We start from the raw sequence: 16,379 nt of genomic DNA, 5'->3' as shown, positions 1-16,379 counted from the left end.
ACACTGAACGTCGTATCATAATACCTTAATTATAATATGGTATCTGAATCCAGTTAGTATATATTTTTAGCAGAAAAGGGAAAGAACAAGGTTTAGCGGACAGAAATATGATAGCAGTCATGCGGTTCGGTACAGATAAATATCGAAAAAACGTGAAATACGATTGATATTTTATTCCAGAACGATTACTTGTACTTTTTAAATTAATGTTTTCTTTGACCTGGAGGTCACAAGTTAAAATATATAACAACTCTATTAACGTTTAATTTAATCCGTCAAGAAGATAACACGCTAACGCCGCTGCTTTCAGGTACGACGTGTTGTACGGATGTCGGCTGCATTGATCTATGGAATTTCCAACCTCTTTCGTCTTTCAGTTGAAAAAAGACTATTTTATTGCAATTAGCAGAATTAATGTTCCACCATTAGCCGTAATCCCGAAGCATCAGCATTCGGTTTTCTCGGGTATCCCTCGGTTGCCATGGAGATGTGTGTGCCAACCCTAGATGTCCTTGGCAAAATATTTTTTCTTAGAAAATCGGAAAGGGTTATCACACAGCTTTAAGAAGACCCCAAAAAGTGCGTCCATTTTGCTCTCCGCCTCACCGTTTGCGAGGTATGACGCCATTGACATTACGCCCTTTTTTATTTCATCTGCCACTCACATTGATGGTTGAATAATTCCGCCATCCTCTTGAGCTTGCCCTTCGAGCGCCCTCATTTGTGGAAGATTCGAAGTGCTTTACATGGCGCGAAGTTTAAACTGGGAACAAAGCCGTCTCTCGTACGACAGTGACGCCCTAGAATGTCTTCTGGTCACCCTCCCATCATAGTAGAAACGGTGAACTCTCGTCTTCCCTAGATGATGAACCCTGAAACAATCACTTCAGTTTCGACAAGCTTCTCGTTGATCTCTCATTGAAGGCCATTTTCTATAAATGCACGACCATGGCAAATATAGTCAACAAATTTAAATAACAAAACTAATATCATCAGGATCCAAGTAGTTTACTCCAATTAAATCTTGACAAGAAGGAAACATTAAATTTATATTTATTTACAACCACTCCTTGATGGTTATCAGCAGTAATATGACAAGTTTCAAACGCTAAGTACAGGGTTGGTTTATAGTATCCAGACATCTTATGGAAAATATTGTCATGCTATAATAATTATCAACTGCAATACTAAAAATGGTAATCTGAAGGGTACTTGAAGAAATATTACACACTGCTGTCTGCCAGAGATGAATGAATACACGTTTATACTCTTTTGATAATATCAAATACTGTAAGTGTAGTGTAAATGTTGGGTTGCCTTTTTGTTAGGAAAGACAAGTGAATTATTTGGTAGTTTGTGCGCATCCAAAACCTACCTTAACCAGCAGATTACCTGTAATAATAAATATTAATCTCAAGCAAGTATGAAATCAGACATTTACTCATAATGCCAATATAAAAGAGACACTTCAGGCGTGATATGATGGAAGATCATGATTAATTAAAATTGGTAATTTTCCCCAAAATAAGATTTATTATGCCCGGTCTCAATGTAACTATATCATCATCAGGTGAGCAACCTGATGATGATGTAGTTACATTGAAACCAGTCATAATAAATTTTATTTCGTGAAAAATTGCCAATTTTAATTAATCATAATGCCAAGTTATCTATCTACAGTATGAACATAGATTTTCTGGAAAACGTACACCAAAAATCTAAAAAAATATAGATGCACTGTTTCACTAAAAGGTACACCTAAAGAAGAATGGTAACAGTGGCAACATTAATAGTCCCATAAAATACTAATCATTCAAATTATGTTATAGTGTATATATAGTTATTCAAATAAGTTAGGAGTTATAACTAGACATGAATTGGTGGCATCTTTTAAAATTTCAACATGACAGGCATTGAACTTTCTGAGTAAAATATTCCTCCTCCAACCTCCAAAATGACCAGCACCAAGGTTTCCAGTCCGCAGACACCTCAACTCCTATATATACTTAGGAGAGGATCATTATAGATCAGATATCTACCCTACCTATTAGACAACACATTAAGTATTTTTGTCGTATTCTAGGTCTCTTCTTAGGTTGGCAAGACTAAGAATACAATTTGCAGGGATGATTTTAATGAAAATTATTAGTCTTTTCACTTCAAATTTATTTGGTACTGCGATGTATGCAAACACTTTTGGCATTTCAAAAATTACAATCACTTTTCAATATCAAAATACATGTAAATTAAAATAAAATATGTTCTATGAATATATCCTTATTAGCACAAAGTAATTTTTAAGTAAATGTAATGATTCTGACTTAACACAAGAAATGAACACAAACTCTGCAAGTGGTACTTACATAGGAAACTTGCAATAATAATAATAATATACGCTTTGGTTCAGGAATTAAGCAACAGCCAATACTAAGGTGTTATTGGGTGCATTTCCACACATTAACACCAAGCTTAAAACACCATTAGCACACAAAAAAAATGCAGCGTTGGATGTAAACATGAGAATTATAAAGTTATTACAAGACAATTGACATTTTTATCACTTTTTGTAATTTTAATTTCAGTTAAGACAGAGTAAAATGCATGTAGTGAGAACCTCCAACCACCTTCAATATGCTTTTATCACATCGTTGGAGTTCAAGCCAATGGTTTATATGAACTTTTTTTATGACAACATACAGAAAGACAAATGACATTTTACAAAAGCTTTTAAAGCATTTAGCCATTGGTTATGATTAAAAAGGTTATGACCACTGGATTTACAAGCTGCATTGTTCAACAGATTTTCCATTTTTTAAATATCACATTCTTATCAGTCCTTATGCTGCACCTGTCAATGCCACAACTGTGAAATGCAGTTCATCTGGGTCACGTTCCATAAATTCACGGCATACCTTGGCAGCATCCTGTGTGTATAAGTTCAATGTAAAATCCTTATTAGCAATACAACACAATACAAAATTCCAATGATTTACATGCATGCAGACAAATACAATTATCAAACAAAAGACAAAGCAATATCTTCATACCTGCAGAAGGGTTTCATCAGAAGTCTTACCATGGTTGATTGGACATGACTTTCGACCATCTGCAAGACATTACAAGGAGAAAAAAATATATTGTGAGAAAAAATAATTTAACAATCATAATAAATAACAATACAATAGAATGATCAGAAAAATATTTTCCACTGAATTTTATAATAAATTATTTATACATAACAATTGCTGATTATTTTCATTTTTGAAGGTCTTGGAAGAAGACAAGGCTCCAATAAATTAACAAATGTTACTAATAAATAAAGGAATAGATAAGTCAAACAATAGTTGGAAATGACCCATTATTTACATCTAAGTAGTCACAAAGGAAATATCAATTTCTTTCACAAGAATCAGATTTTCTCCAAATCAATAAATATACAGGTAGACATGCACAATTAAAATCAAAGGGATTTACTTTATTATAAAATCTAACAAAGAATGGGAAATGCTAATAAATCTCTCATATATATATGGGGGTTTATTAATTAGGTCACTGCCCATAAAAAATGTTATAATTACTTTTTTAAAGAGCACAATAATTTGTTGAAAGCTTCTAGAATAATAATGAAAGACGAAAAATCAGACCATTTGAAAATCAAAATTATTATTTTATATTAGGACCTAAAAAGTATGAACAGAAAACTTCTCCAATTATCATTATGTACAATGTTCACCAAACAGCTAAGCACAGTTGCCCAAAAATTTTCTGTTATTTATATAATAAATAAAAATGTAAGGATTCTCTGTTATTTTCTGACATCTTCCTTCTGCCCATTTCCCAAAATTCAGGACTAGCTAAATCAAAGGAGAAAATGGTGGATTCACTCAAAGATATCAAAATCCTATAGAAAAATACTTTTTAAATAATCTCTAACTTTTGCTATTGTTATCAGTAGTAACAAAACAACGACCTTCCTCAATAACAAAATTATTACATTTCTGACTTCTTAATATTCTCTTTGGATGCACTTTCCAAAAGTCAAGATCTAGCTATAATGCTTTCTTATACTAGAAAATGGAAGATTAAGCCCAAACAATTAAACTCCTAAGGGTCACACACATTAGACAGTCCCCCTTGTTAATCATAACTATAACTTAACTCTTGGTTAAGCAACCAAAAGCAAAGTTTTTTGTTTTCGAAAAACAATTCATAAAATCTCTTTTAATCAATGCCAATATCTCCTCCAAATGAGTTTTCAGAGAATTTCCAATTCCCCGGTAAATTGCTTTCTCAGACTCAAAAACTGCAGATTTACTTCATTCCATCAAAATCCTTACACCCATATTCAAGTAAAAATGTACAAGAATATTTCTGATACTTTCCCAGCATACAGTATTAGTGAAATCTCCTTGGGTTTTCAAAGCCCATTCCAAAGTCTTCAGGTCAATGTTGCTTACCCAACGTACTCTCTTACTCCACCCATGGAGCACTTATTGAAATTCTTAACATGAATAATCAGAACTCTTGAAAATGATGAGATTTCAGAAAGGAGAAATTCATGACACTTGCTGTGTCATGACAGTTACTATGTCACTTCCAGGTAGGGATGCATATTGGAGTGAAATGTAAACCAACGTTTTCTAATAACGGTAATATTTAGCAAATCAACATTGTAGCCCAGAAAATTTGATTTGCACCAGCACTTAAGGCGAATCTAATCGACCACAGTGAAGCTGATGTCATGACATTTTATCCCAAAACATATGCATATTGGGAGACGACATCCACTATTTCAGATATTAATTACTATCCAATTAGTATGACTTGTAATAAATCGATCTTCAATTCCTTGACTCAGAACAATGTTTACTGGTTAATTCTGCTTCACAGCTTCCTCAACCGTAATTTAGACATACCATTTTCCACATCAGAGTTCATGTCCTAGACATAAATTCAACTCTAATGAATTTAAATTGAGTAAATCCATTTCTGTCTTGAAACCACTACAATTGGCATTTTATGCCAATTACTATTAAATTCCAACACTGGATGCTTACTTGGTACAGCTACTAGCCCTTCAACAGGAGAATCATAGATCTTTTCCATCAACTGTATCCAGACTAAATATAAGATTTACATGAACAATTATATCCAGCATGGGGAAAGAATCACCCCAACTGTCCTATTTGCTACCTCTTAAAAGGATTATGAGTAAAGAAATCATCTTTTGCATGACTTTTTCTAGTTTGATAAGTTTATGGATACAAAAGGAACAAAGAAATAAATTTAATCTGTCAATTGCTTGCCAGGCAAATCAAAGCTATCATTAATGAAATGCACATATTATATTACACAGAAACCTACTCACCCAATTCATAAAGATGTCCATCCTTATGCACAAATGCAACAAAGTGGAAGTTGACTGGATCATTGCAGTCAGGGGCCTGTGAAAGCAAATAGGCAATTATATATCATTGATAGATGTGACCACAAATCTTAAAATATAAATGAAAAATCAAAAAGATGTAAAATTTTGTGTAGCATTATTGCAAGGTTCATTCAGAAGTAAAATCACTGAAATCAATACAAACATAAAAAAACCTCACTAAACACCTCTTTGGCATAATCATTCAAAACAGGAAACAACAATACAATTATATTGTAAATCATTATTTTCAAAGAGGTAAGCTGGTACATATTTTTGTTACAGTGACTGTAATATTAAGATTCTTTGGCTAAATAACTCTGAACAATGTCCACTCGTTAATAATGCTTCAATGCTTCCTCAGTAGTAATTCAGCCCTACAATTTTTCTCAGCAGTGTTCTTATTCCAGGAATACATTCAATGCTAACCTAACCTCCAGGGGCATGTAACTTTAGTGTAAATACCAACATATAATTTACCATGTGTCCCTTAGTAACGTTGACTTATTTCATTATGTTGTCAATCAGTCGCATCTTCATTTCCAAATAATCAGAATTCTTTTTTAAGTATTCCAAAGGCAATATTGATATCATTGCAATTGGGTAAAAGCAAACGCCACAGTTGCTCTCTCATGACATAATATGGAGCAACACATTAGGAGAATCATCACATACAACTCGAGGCTCAGAGGCTATGCAAGCAAATAAGCTTCTAGTGGATTGTCGTTAGCAGCTAACAAGCTTGGGGAAGAATAGTTTAAGGAAATGGAGTGATTTGAGGGAAAATCTCATTCTGAGATTATCAGATAATCAGGAGTCAGATAATGAGAGCCCCTATTTCACATAAGAAGTTATTTTGCCAACATAAATTCTGAAGAGTCTAAATCAATCCTTTCTCTCTCTCATTTGATAACCCACATCCCCTTAATTTTGTCGCTCTTCCCTATTATCCAACAGGGGACACACACTGCATTCATTCTGATAGTCAAAAGGTTCATATATAAGTACTACAAAATAGGGTATACTTAACGGTACTAAGTGGGGCTTATTACATGAAATATTGATGAAAATAGAACCATGAGAGCAAAAATCATACAGACCTCAGTTTGACCCTCCTGAGCCACCTTCTTGTGAGTGCTGATTATTCCATCAGCATCAAGCAGCTTTGCACCACGTTCCTCTGGGTTCATTGTCAGAGATTCTTGCAAAAACCGTTTCAAATCTCCATCCTTCAGATCAATTCTGAAAATTATAAATAACAAAAAATCAGCACAAAGTTTATCCTTGAATTAAAATGGTTTCCCATCGCTCTGAGAAAACTGGATAAGAGCTGTCTTTGCATTGACATTTGGAGGCCTGAATCTCAAATGGAAAGAAACATGTCACGTACAGATGAGACTACTTCCAATATTTGCCAGCATTTTCTCCAGTTCTAAACAGTCACCCATAAATGAACATCGTTTAAGAAGGTTGGTCCAAGTATGCAAGGTACCCTATTAGTTATTGCTCTTTTGGTTTTCCTTGGAAAACTAATTTTATGACCAATAAAAAAAAAGTATTTCCCCACTTGGGGAGATGAAATCCAATACTATGCCACAAATTTATCATTTTCCCATTAAATGGTATTACTTCCATTTTGACAATTTAAATTCCATCGCAAAAGGCAAAATAGCTACCAGTTAATATAGACCCACAGCTCACATTTATGGAGCTGCTAATTAAATATGTACATGGAATTAATTAGAACATTATTTACATGTTGCTAGTAACTAGGCAAAGTCTATTTCCCATGAAAAAATAGCATCCTTCCATCTGATAGCTTCACACCCAAAGGTTAATACTTTTTAGTATTAACACCCAAAAAACCTAAGATTTCAGATAAAACTGATTGGAATGCAATGTTCAAGAGGTGGGCATGAAAAATATTTGGTAAAATATTTTTAACATAATTATAGGAAACCATTGCATATATTCATTCAATATTTTCCACCAATAAAGATTCAATACCACGAACAGATAGGACTGGCAAGATACCAGGGGTTTTCTCGTAGGATGTCAGAGAAAGGGTAAAAAATAAATTTCGACTTCAATTGTTATATTTACAAATTTATGTACCTATACCTGACAACCTGAACTAAGTTACATTGGGACCTAACAGCTTGACTGAGTCCATTCTCAAATAATTTTCTTGGCTTCTAATGATAAACATTCCTCCCTTGTTCATTACATTAGATAACTTGGTTTACGTAACAATAAAAATAATAATTTATTACTATAGGCCTACACAGCCCTTGAGATACACAATGAATTTAAGTATATCACATTTTATATGAATATGCTTTCTCCAAATTAAGTCAAATGAAATGATAAATCTACTTACTTATCAGTATTGTTGGCAACACTGTGGATGAGGGCAATGGTTCCACATGCATTGCTAACAACTTGTTTGAGATAGTACACATTCTCTGGGAAAACATCACCAGACTTCTTGAGATTCTCCTCCTCCTTGCTTTTATGCTCTTCATACTATTAAAATTTAAGAAAAATCAGTCGAATTCATCAGTCTTCACTAAAAGAACATATACTATAGGCAATCCACAAAAAAAGTAAAATATGCGCCAACTTGCTACATTAGCTACAAAGTTTAAAATTTAATTCATCCAACACACAATCCACAGACAAAAACACAAAATATTTCTATGAAAGAACTACACGGAATAATTTTATATTTTAACAAGTCATCATCATTCTACTGGCCATTGCAGAATCAATAGAGCAGATAGAGATTTAACGCAAAAGAAGACTAAAATCATACCTTTAAATAAGTAAATTTAAACTACTTTAAGAACTAATAGTCAAGGTCTACACCCTAGCACTTAGGAACTCTCATGAAAGAATAAGATTAAACTAAGACTGGAGTTCTAGTAAAGGAAGGGCTGAAAATTACTAGAAAAATGCAATGTTAAACTGAATATACAATGGGCCTCAGTGACACTGAGTCTTAAAAATCGAATAATAAAAAAATTCAATGCTGGTAGCAATAGAGCATCAGATATGGAGGTTGATAATAGGAAAGTTAATGCCTTCGGACAATTAAAAGGCTTTCCATATTATCAGATCGGGCAAAGAGATTTCAAGTGGCCACCGCCAAGTCTTTCAACAAGTTAATGCAGTTACCTCTGAGAAAATAAGTATTTCAAACACATTTAGTAGAAAATAATGGTGTCACCAATGGTGCCACCAATGGTGTCACCAAGTACTATGAAAATGAGCAAGAAATGGCAACTTGCAAGAGCTGTGTTGATAGCAAAATTTAAAATTTCAGTTTCTCAGGAACTATTAGGGCTAGATGTTTTTATTTCAAAATTCTTGAAGTGCATTTCCTTTCTGATAATAGAATGCCAGCCAATTATAACTTCAAGAGAGAAAAATCTTGGTGTATGGGCAAACTGGAAAGTCAACAAACAAAGAAAGACAACATACTTAGGATTATAGGTCTGGTTTTATCCCAGTGACATTAATGACATTTGTAATGCAATTTAATTTTGCTACTGCAGTGCAAGCAGGTACATACTGCTTCAATTGGCTGAACATTAACTCATTTCAGATGGAGAAAAAACTTCCAAGGCCAATGAGTTATTCTCCTGTTTTAAAAATTTTTATGCATTTCCTTTTCTGGGCACATAGCTTTTTAACCCTTTCTTTATTTATGTTTATACAAATAGCATCGTTTTTATTAGGGTCCTCTCAGGAACTTGACCCCATAGCTGTAATCGCCAGGAATCAGTAACCATGGATAGGGCGGCCAACATAAGACTTAAGTTGTAGATGGATACGTGTTTTCCTTCCTAATTCGACAAAAATGATCAATCATATATGAATTAATTGGTGACAACCATATGTCCCTTGAGCTAACTCTTAATTAAATGTGTGGTACTAGAGATAGTAGTTGAATTTTTTATGACAGGAAAAGGTCTACAATAAGTCTAACTCAATCTTAGTCAGCCAATTAGAAGATTCAGAGAACTCAATTTTTAAATAGAATCTTCAGTGGATCATTGACACTCTAAATTTTAAATATTTTGGACAATGTAGAGGGAATTGATGTTTCCTCCATTTCTAACTTTGGTCTTAAACAGTATCAAGCTCTTGTCTAATTTTATCATGAAGGAGCCTTAAATGGTGAAGGATCAATGTCTAGCGTAGATATAATTCAATTCAAAACACTAACAGCATCTACAATATGGATAAGGAAAGTTTGATTTTTCACATAGTTCTCACTTTTCAGAGTTGCAAATCATGTTGTTAACAATAATATCATAAAATCTAAAGTAATAGTGGCACAAGAAATTATCATTTCCAATTTCTATTGAAGTTCCCACTACTTATCAATCCTTTGAGAGACAACGTTTTTTTAAGTTAATCTACCGGGTAAGTTAGGTTTTTGGATGGACAGAACTACCAAAAAATATTTTATTACTCCTAACAAAACACAAAATCCATCATCCTACTCTATATCAGGTCCCTCTTCATCTCTGAGTACTTTCTTCCTCCCTTCATCCCGTCCAACATCCCTATCCTGTTCCTTCCCTTTCCTCTTTTGCCCAACATTCTACCCTCTATCACAGTCTTCAACATCCCACTGCCGGTCAACACCCCCTTCATCCACTTTTCCTGCCTCCATAGGATTGCTCCCAACAAACCCCTCTCTTCGCCGACCATACCAAGTACTTCCTCATTTGTTTTCTTCTCTGTCCATTTCACCTTCTCCATTCTTCTCCACACCCACATTTCAAAAGCCTCCAATCTACGTCTATCCTCCTGCTTCAATGACCACGTTTCCGCACCGTACATAGCTACGCTCCATATCAAAGTTTTTACGAGTCTTTTCTTAACATCCTTACTCAAAGTCCCTGTCATCAACTCCCTCCTCCTTGTGAAAGCCTCTTTGCCTAGCGCAATTCTTCTCCTTACGTCCCTACTACTTTGACCGTGTTGGTCCAAAACACTACCGAGATACGTAAACTGTTCTACCTGCTCTAGTTTTTGCCCTCCTATTTTAATGTTAAGCTTGGCCTTTTTCTTTCTAGAAAATCGCATAACCTTTGTTTTATTAATATTGATTCTCATCCCATACCTGTCGCACTGAATTTCCAATTCACTCAGCAATGCCTGCAGCCCCTTGGCTGACTGACAAACTAAAGCTTGGTCATCAGCAAACCTAACTGATTTTACGAATTCCCTGCCCACTTTCATTCCTACCTCGAGTTCTTCCCATGCCTCTTTGATCATTTCCTCTGCATACAGGTTGAACAGCAACGGTGATAATGGGCAACCCTGCCTTACACCCCTTCCTAACACTGCCCATCCTGACTCCCCGTTTCCCACCCGCACCCGAGCAGTCTGAGACATGTACAGGTTGCGGATTAGCCTCCTTTCCCTCCAATCTATTCCTATCTTCTGCAATATACTCATTAGTTTTTCCCAATTCACCCTATCAAACGCTTTTTCGAAATCTACGAAACAGGCAAATACCTCCTGGTTGTGTTCTATATTCCTCTTGATTAATAATCTCAATACTGCAATGGCATCACGCGTACCTGTCCCCTTCCTAAACCCAAACTGATCATCCCCTAAGTAATCATTTGCCCTACTCTCTATCCTTTTGTTTATGATCCTGAGAACAACTTTAGCTGCGTGGGATATCAAACTAATTGTCCTATAGTCCTCACATGACTGGCCTTTACCTTTTTCGGAATAGGAACTAAAACTGATCTCACAAAGTCTTCCGGCCAGATTCCCTCCTCATAAATGCTACGGATCAGCCCATATAGCCTCTTCCTCCCACATTTTCCTAAGCATTTTAAAAGTTCCACGGGAATGTTATCTACCCCCACGGCCTTATTTAGTTTCATCTCCCTTAATGCCCTTTCTATCTCATTGTCTAGTATGCCTGGACCTAAGCTGTCTTCCTCTACATCATTTTCTTTTTCAATGTCTAACTTTGTTGGTCTGAGTTCTTTACTATACAGTTCTTCTATATACTCCTTCCATCTCTCTTGGATCTTTCCTGCATCAACTATTACCTTACCCACCTTATCTCTAACTGTTAGCATAGCTCTTCCTTTCTTACTTCCTGATAACGATTTAACTTTGCTGTACAGCACACCAATTTCACCCTTCCTCTGCAGACTTTCCATATCCTCGCACTGCATCTTCCACCATGCTTCCTTTGCTTTATTTATAGCCCGCCTCAATTTATTGTTCAATTCTTTGTACTTCATTTTGCCTAATTCTGTATTGACATTCTTCCATTTTCGCCGCTCATCCATCTTTGTAATTATCTCATCCGTGATCCATGGTTTCCTAGTCCTTTTAGCGTTAACGGTTCCAATAGTGTCCTTTGCGGCTTTAGACAACCCTTTCTTGATCATTTCCCATTTTTCTTTGATAGTACTAAGCCCTTTACCATCCTCCATGATTTTCTCTACCGCCTGCTTGTATTCCTTCCTTTGACAACGTACATGTTTTTATTTGAAATATGAATTCGTATGATTGTATAACATTAAAAAATGAAAAAATCAAAGAAAAATATTGAACTGAACCACCCACAGCAAATGATTGAAGCAGACTGAACATCAAGAGCTAACAAGGATGAAGTTAGAATGAATATACTTCACAGTCAGGTCAAATTTATGTAATTAGTGCAAGTTAGAGAATCTTGCAATAGCTACATCAGCTTTCTTAATTATACGGGCAGGATAATTTTAAATAAAGCTGCTTTGGAATACATAGTTATGCTAAGATTTTTATTACTTAACAGCTAAAAAATGTGCTTTTGTTTGTAGAATTTAAGTATTCTCTGGATCTGATCAGCGAATACTTAAAATATATTTTTTACAGCGATGGTTTAAGGCAAAATTCGGATTACCTGGAATTATTGCAATTATCAGTCTGTACACTATTTAATTTTTCTCAATCTAAAAGGGATGTTTGACACTTTCTATTATTAGAAAGAAAATGCACTTCAAGAGCTTTAAAATTAAATTTTTTTAAAAATATTTACAAAATTTAGAACCTGAAATTTCAAAATTTGCTTTCCATGCGACTATACTGAATTGTCCTTTTGCTAACTATCAATATTCTATAAATTAGTGAAAAAATGGCTTAATAGAAATATCCTCAAGGTAACTCTTTCTACTACATCACTGGACTATGTTAGGTTTAATTTAAATTCTTGGTTTATCACCATACCCGTGTTGTATAATAGAATATTGATTATTAGGGAACATTATCTAATATATTACAACCCTTTTGATAACCCTATTCCTTTGGCCAGGCTTCACAACAATGTATACTTCAAATGGCTGCCGTAGAATGACTGTGCTCAAAATCGGGAAAACCCATTTCACCAGGGTAAGGAAGTATGAACGTTGAAATTAAGCGATGTATATGCCATATTTATTAGGCACGGAAAGTTGAAAGTTTATATCCATTAAACGGTGATTTACACAAACCCATACTTAAACTTTTCCAATGGATTTTCACTTATTCACATTTGTAAGTGACAACATGAAATCAGTGATCATCCTATGGATGAGGATCTTGACAGGTAAGGCCAGACAAAATTCACATTCAGGATAATGGGGTACCTTCTATGCCAGAGATTACTGGTAAGAACCCATAACTTTACACAACTTGGTTTAAGCCAGTAGTATCTTGGATAAGAACCCTGTTTTAACCCGAAACCTTACGAATGGCCCGAAGATCAAATCGTTTGGCTGCTACACCACATTTTTTCATGAATTGAAATATTTTTTTCATCCAACGCTATGCATCCAAATATAAGGACTAGAACTGCTAGAGTGATTTAAATTGATTGCGAACAATTCATTCGTTAAGAATCACTTGTTAAATGTGCCAGCACATTGAAAATTTGACAATTTCCAAACTACTTTAACTTTACCTTATCGCTGGTTGGGAAAAGCAGCAGCACAGCTGCAACTGGCTGAGGAATTGTCGATAGAAGCTCCGGATCTAGCCCGTACACATCAACAATTTGCCAATTATCTGGAACGCCAAGACTTTGCAGGTACTACATTGATAGGAAATAGACTCTAATTGAATTTATAGATTTTCTGTTACGATGGGCTTCTTAAGGCATTAATACTAAAATTAGATTTTCACCACACAAAATATGATTATGGCGTAAATTACATAACCTAAAATTTTCGTTATGCTGCTCGTTATTACTTCGTGCATGACCACACCTATGACGTTACCTTGTTCATGACCTATAAAAAGAAAATCGGGAGTAAGAAATCAATAGTTCTAAAATAAATTAATCACGAATATGTGGCTACAGTAATAGTGATATAATAAAACTTACGTCGGGATTCGATTCCAATGGTAACCAAGACATTTTGAAAAGTTTTATATCTCAGTTTACACAATAAAGATAGAGTTGGTTAAAACGGGCGTATTTTCTAAAAGTCTCGTAATTTGATGAGAAAATCACAGATATAATAAACACGGACCAATTTAAGTCAAAATTTACTTGAATTACTGAGAATGTCAGTCGCACTAACAGAAAACCGGCTTAGTGAATACCTCCAGCAAGATTTGGCACCCGACCAAGTTCTCAAGTATTGGATGTCACACCACTGATGACACTGTGGCGATTTTTAGAACTAGATCATTAAATGAACACCCAAGACACATTCAAGACTAATTCGCGGTGAACTCAAACATTTCATAGTTTTGCATTGTTGTGACATTTGGTTTGGATGAAGAAAAAATCTTCTCATGGGCAAGACTTAAAGTCTAAAATAAAATTTCTATATTATTTACTTCATGCCTTGTAAAATCAGAGAAAAGAAAGCAAATCACTAATCAATGTTCCAAAATAATGACCCTGATATAATTTGTATTCCCCATGCTATCAAGATGATCATAGTTTATTCATATTGAATTAATATAAAGCCCAATAAATCTGAATAATTTTTAAGTTTTGTTTTTTTTAATGTTTTTGGTTTATCTTGATTCATACGAAGCTTATATATTTACAAAACTCAACATTTTGTTCTTCCTACTGAGAATATTGTCGTAATAATTGTTTATTTGTCGACATAGTATAAACCGATAAAGCCGTTGACCATTGTTGAAAAACTAACTTTTCAAAAATATTAAGCAATCCATTATTTTTCATTGGTTATTTGGTGTATTTTCACATATTCAGCTGAAATGATAGTTGTCTTTCCTAAAATAATTAGACGGTTGTTTGGTTATTTTGATTGCTCCTAAAATCAAATGAGGATACTATAGATCTATTTTTGCATTGATTAACACTTCGTTAAAGAGTACCATGTACCCTCTCTGTATCTAACAAGATAACCTTGCAATGGCTAAAGTGGTTAGATATTTATTAACATGAATAACTCTTTCACAAAAAGAAAGGCAAAACCATGGATTAGTTAAAACAATTATGAAAACATTCACATATAGGTAGATATTACATAAAGATACATTCTACATTTTCAGATCACTGAAGGCACCTAAGGATGACTCCAATGCTTCAAAACTAGTTGTACCGAATAAAATTAAGTAGAAAGATGCATTGGTATTTTTACATCAGTGATAATGGATATCCACAAAGTCAAGCCTGAAAACATAAAATTCAAGGAGGGAAGATTTGCTAGAGATAGCATTTCATGATAAATATAAAGATCTTTGTGAAAATTGAATGCAATTTTGCGCACAAATTTTCTTTGAACACATTCGATTTTATTAATACGTAGTTTGTAATAAAGCCACCAAACAGTAGAGCAGTATCCACAGAGAGGCCTAACTTATGAGATGAACAGAACTTGAAATGACTTTATGTGATTAAAGTTTTTACACTATCAGAAAATAAATAAAAGCGATTTGTATGCCTTAGATTAAACATAATTATAATGTTGATGGAATGTTAACTGTAAGTCAAATACAACTCCTAGGTCTTTTATAATTGGTAATCAGGCCATAGGATAATTGCTTAGTCTATATTTATATTGCTGTGGACTCCTTTTATGGCTGCATGTTGCAAAATAGCATTGTTTTTATTGAAATTTAGATAGTTATGCTCACACCAGATTTGAAGCCTATAAAGGCAGTTTTGCAGAGTTAGGTGATCATCAATTTTTTGAACAGTTAAAAAACTGCTCAAGTCATTGGCATGCAAAAGAAAAATAATTGGGTCTAATGCCATTATCATATCATTTATAAATAAGTTAAATAATAGTGGACCCAGATGAGATCCTTGGGCAACACCTGATAAGGGATAGAAAGAAACATTTACTTTTAGATGCATTAAATTTTTACTACTACTTCTCTGTTGGTCAAATAACTTTCCATCCAGTCAAGTAGGATACCATTCATTCCCAATGCATCCAACTTCCTAAGAAGATGATCATGACTAACAGCCTTATTGAAGTCGATATATATTATATCTGTTTGTAAGCTTTTTTTCTTTAACTTCTCAGAGAAACTTTTGAAAAACCAAAAGATTAGCGAGTGTTGATCTTCCTTTAGTGAAACCATGCTGCTCAGGGATAATGACACTATTTAAGAAAGGAGTTAGCTTAATTACAGAATTACAACCAATGATTTTACGATTTTTCTAATGACCTTTACTCTTGCCTATAAAACCAGACTTTGGCTTAAAGCATTTCAGATACCAAGAGTAGATTTAACCAAGGTTTCTTCCATAAATATGAAAACCATGCCAAACTTTTTCCAATCCATCATTGTAGTCATCGACTCAGACGGTTGGTTTGACACATGATAGGAAAGTTTGCTCCTTACTTTTTATACCACCCCCTACAGTGCCAATGAAATATGCATACAGCTTTTATTTATGAAGGGAAGAAGCATTTCATTCAAATGTCTCAAAATGATGAATTATTTTCCGAAATTT

General features: G+C 34.3%; 1 protein-coding gene across 1 annotated transcript; it reads right to left on the bottom strand.

Moving 5' to 3' along the window:
- Nucleotides 1-2,155: 2,155 nt before the first annotated feature.
- On the bottom strand, nucleotides 2,156-13,847 carry Uch (Ubiquitin carboxyl-terminal hydrolase). The gene is made up of 7 exons (XM_071590176.1): nucleotides 13,815-13,847; nucleotides 13,392-13,520; nucleotides 7,806-7,951; nucleotides 6,526-6,667; nucleotides 5,369-5,444; nucleotides 3,048-3,106; nucleotides 2,156-2,924 (listed from the first exon to the last, which is right to left on the bottom strand). Exons 1-7 carry the CDS (start codon nucleotides 13,845-13,847, stop codon nucleotides 2,838-2,840), a joined length of 672 nt encoding a protein of 223 aa, XP_071446277.1. The 3' UTR covers nucleotides 2,156-2,837.
- Between the last annotated feature and the right edge of the window lie 2,532 nt (nucleotides 13,848-16,379).

The sequence above is a fragment of the Hetaerina americana genome, unplaced genomic scaffold (genome assembly GCF_022747635.1).
Source record: "Hetaerina americana unplaced genomic scaffold, ioHetAmer1.1.p SCAF_4, whole genome shotgun sequence".
Classification (NCBI taxonomy): domain Eukaryota; kingdom Metazoa; phylum Arthropoda; class Insecta; order Odonata; family Calopterygidae; genus Hetaerina; species Hetaerina americana.
The sequence above is the reverse complement of the archived record's forward strand: the minus strand, read 5'-3'. Positions and strand labels throughout refer to the sequence as shown.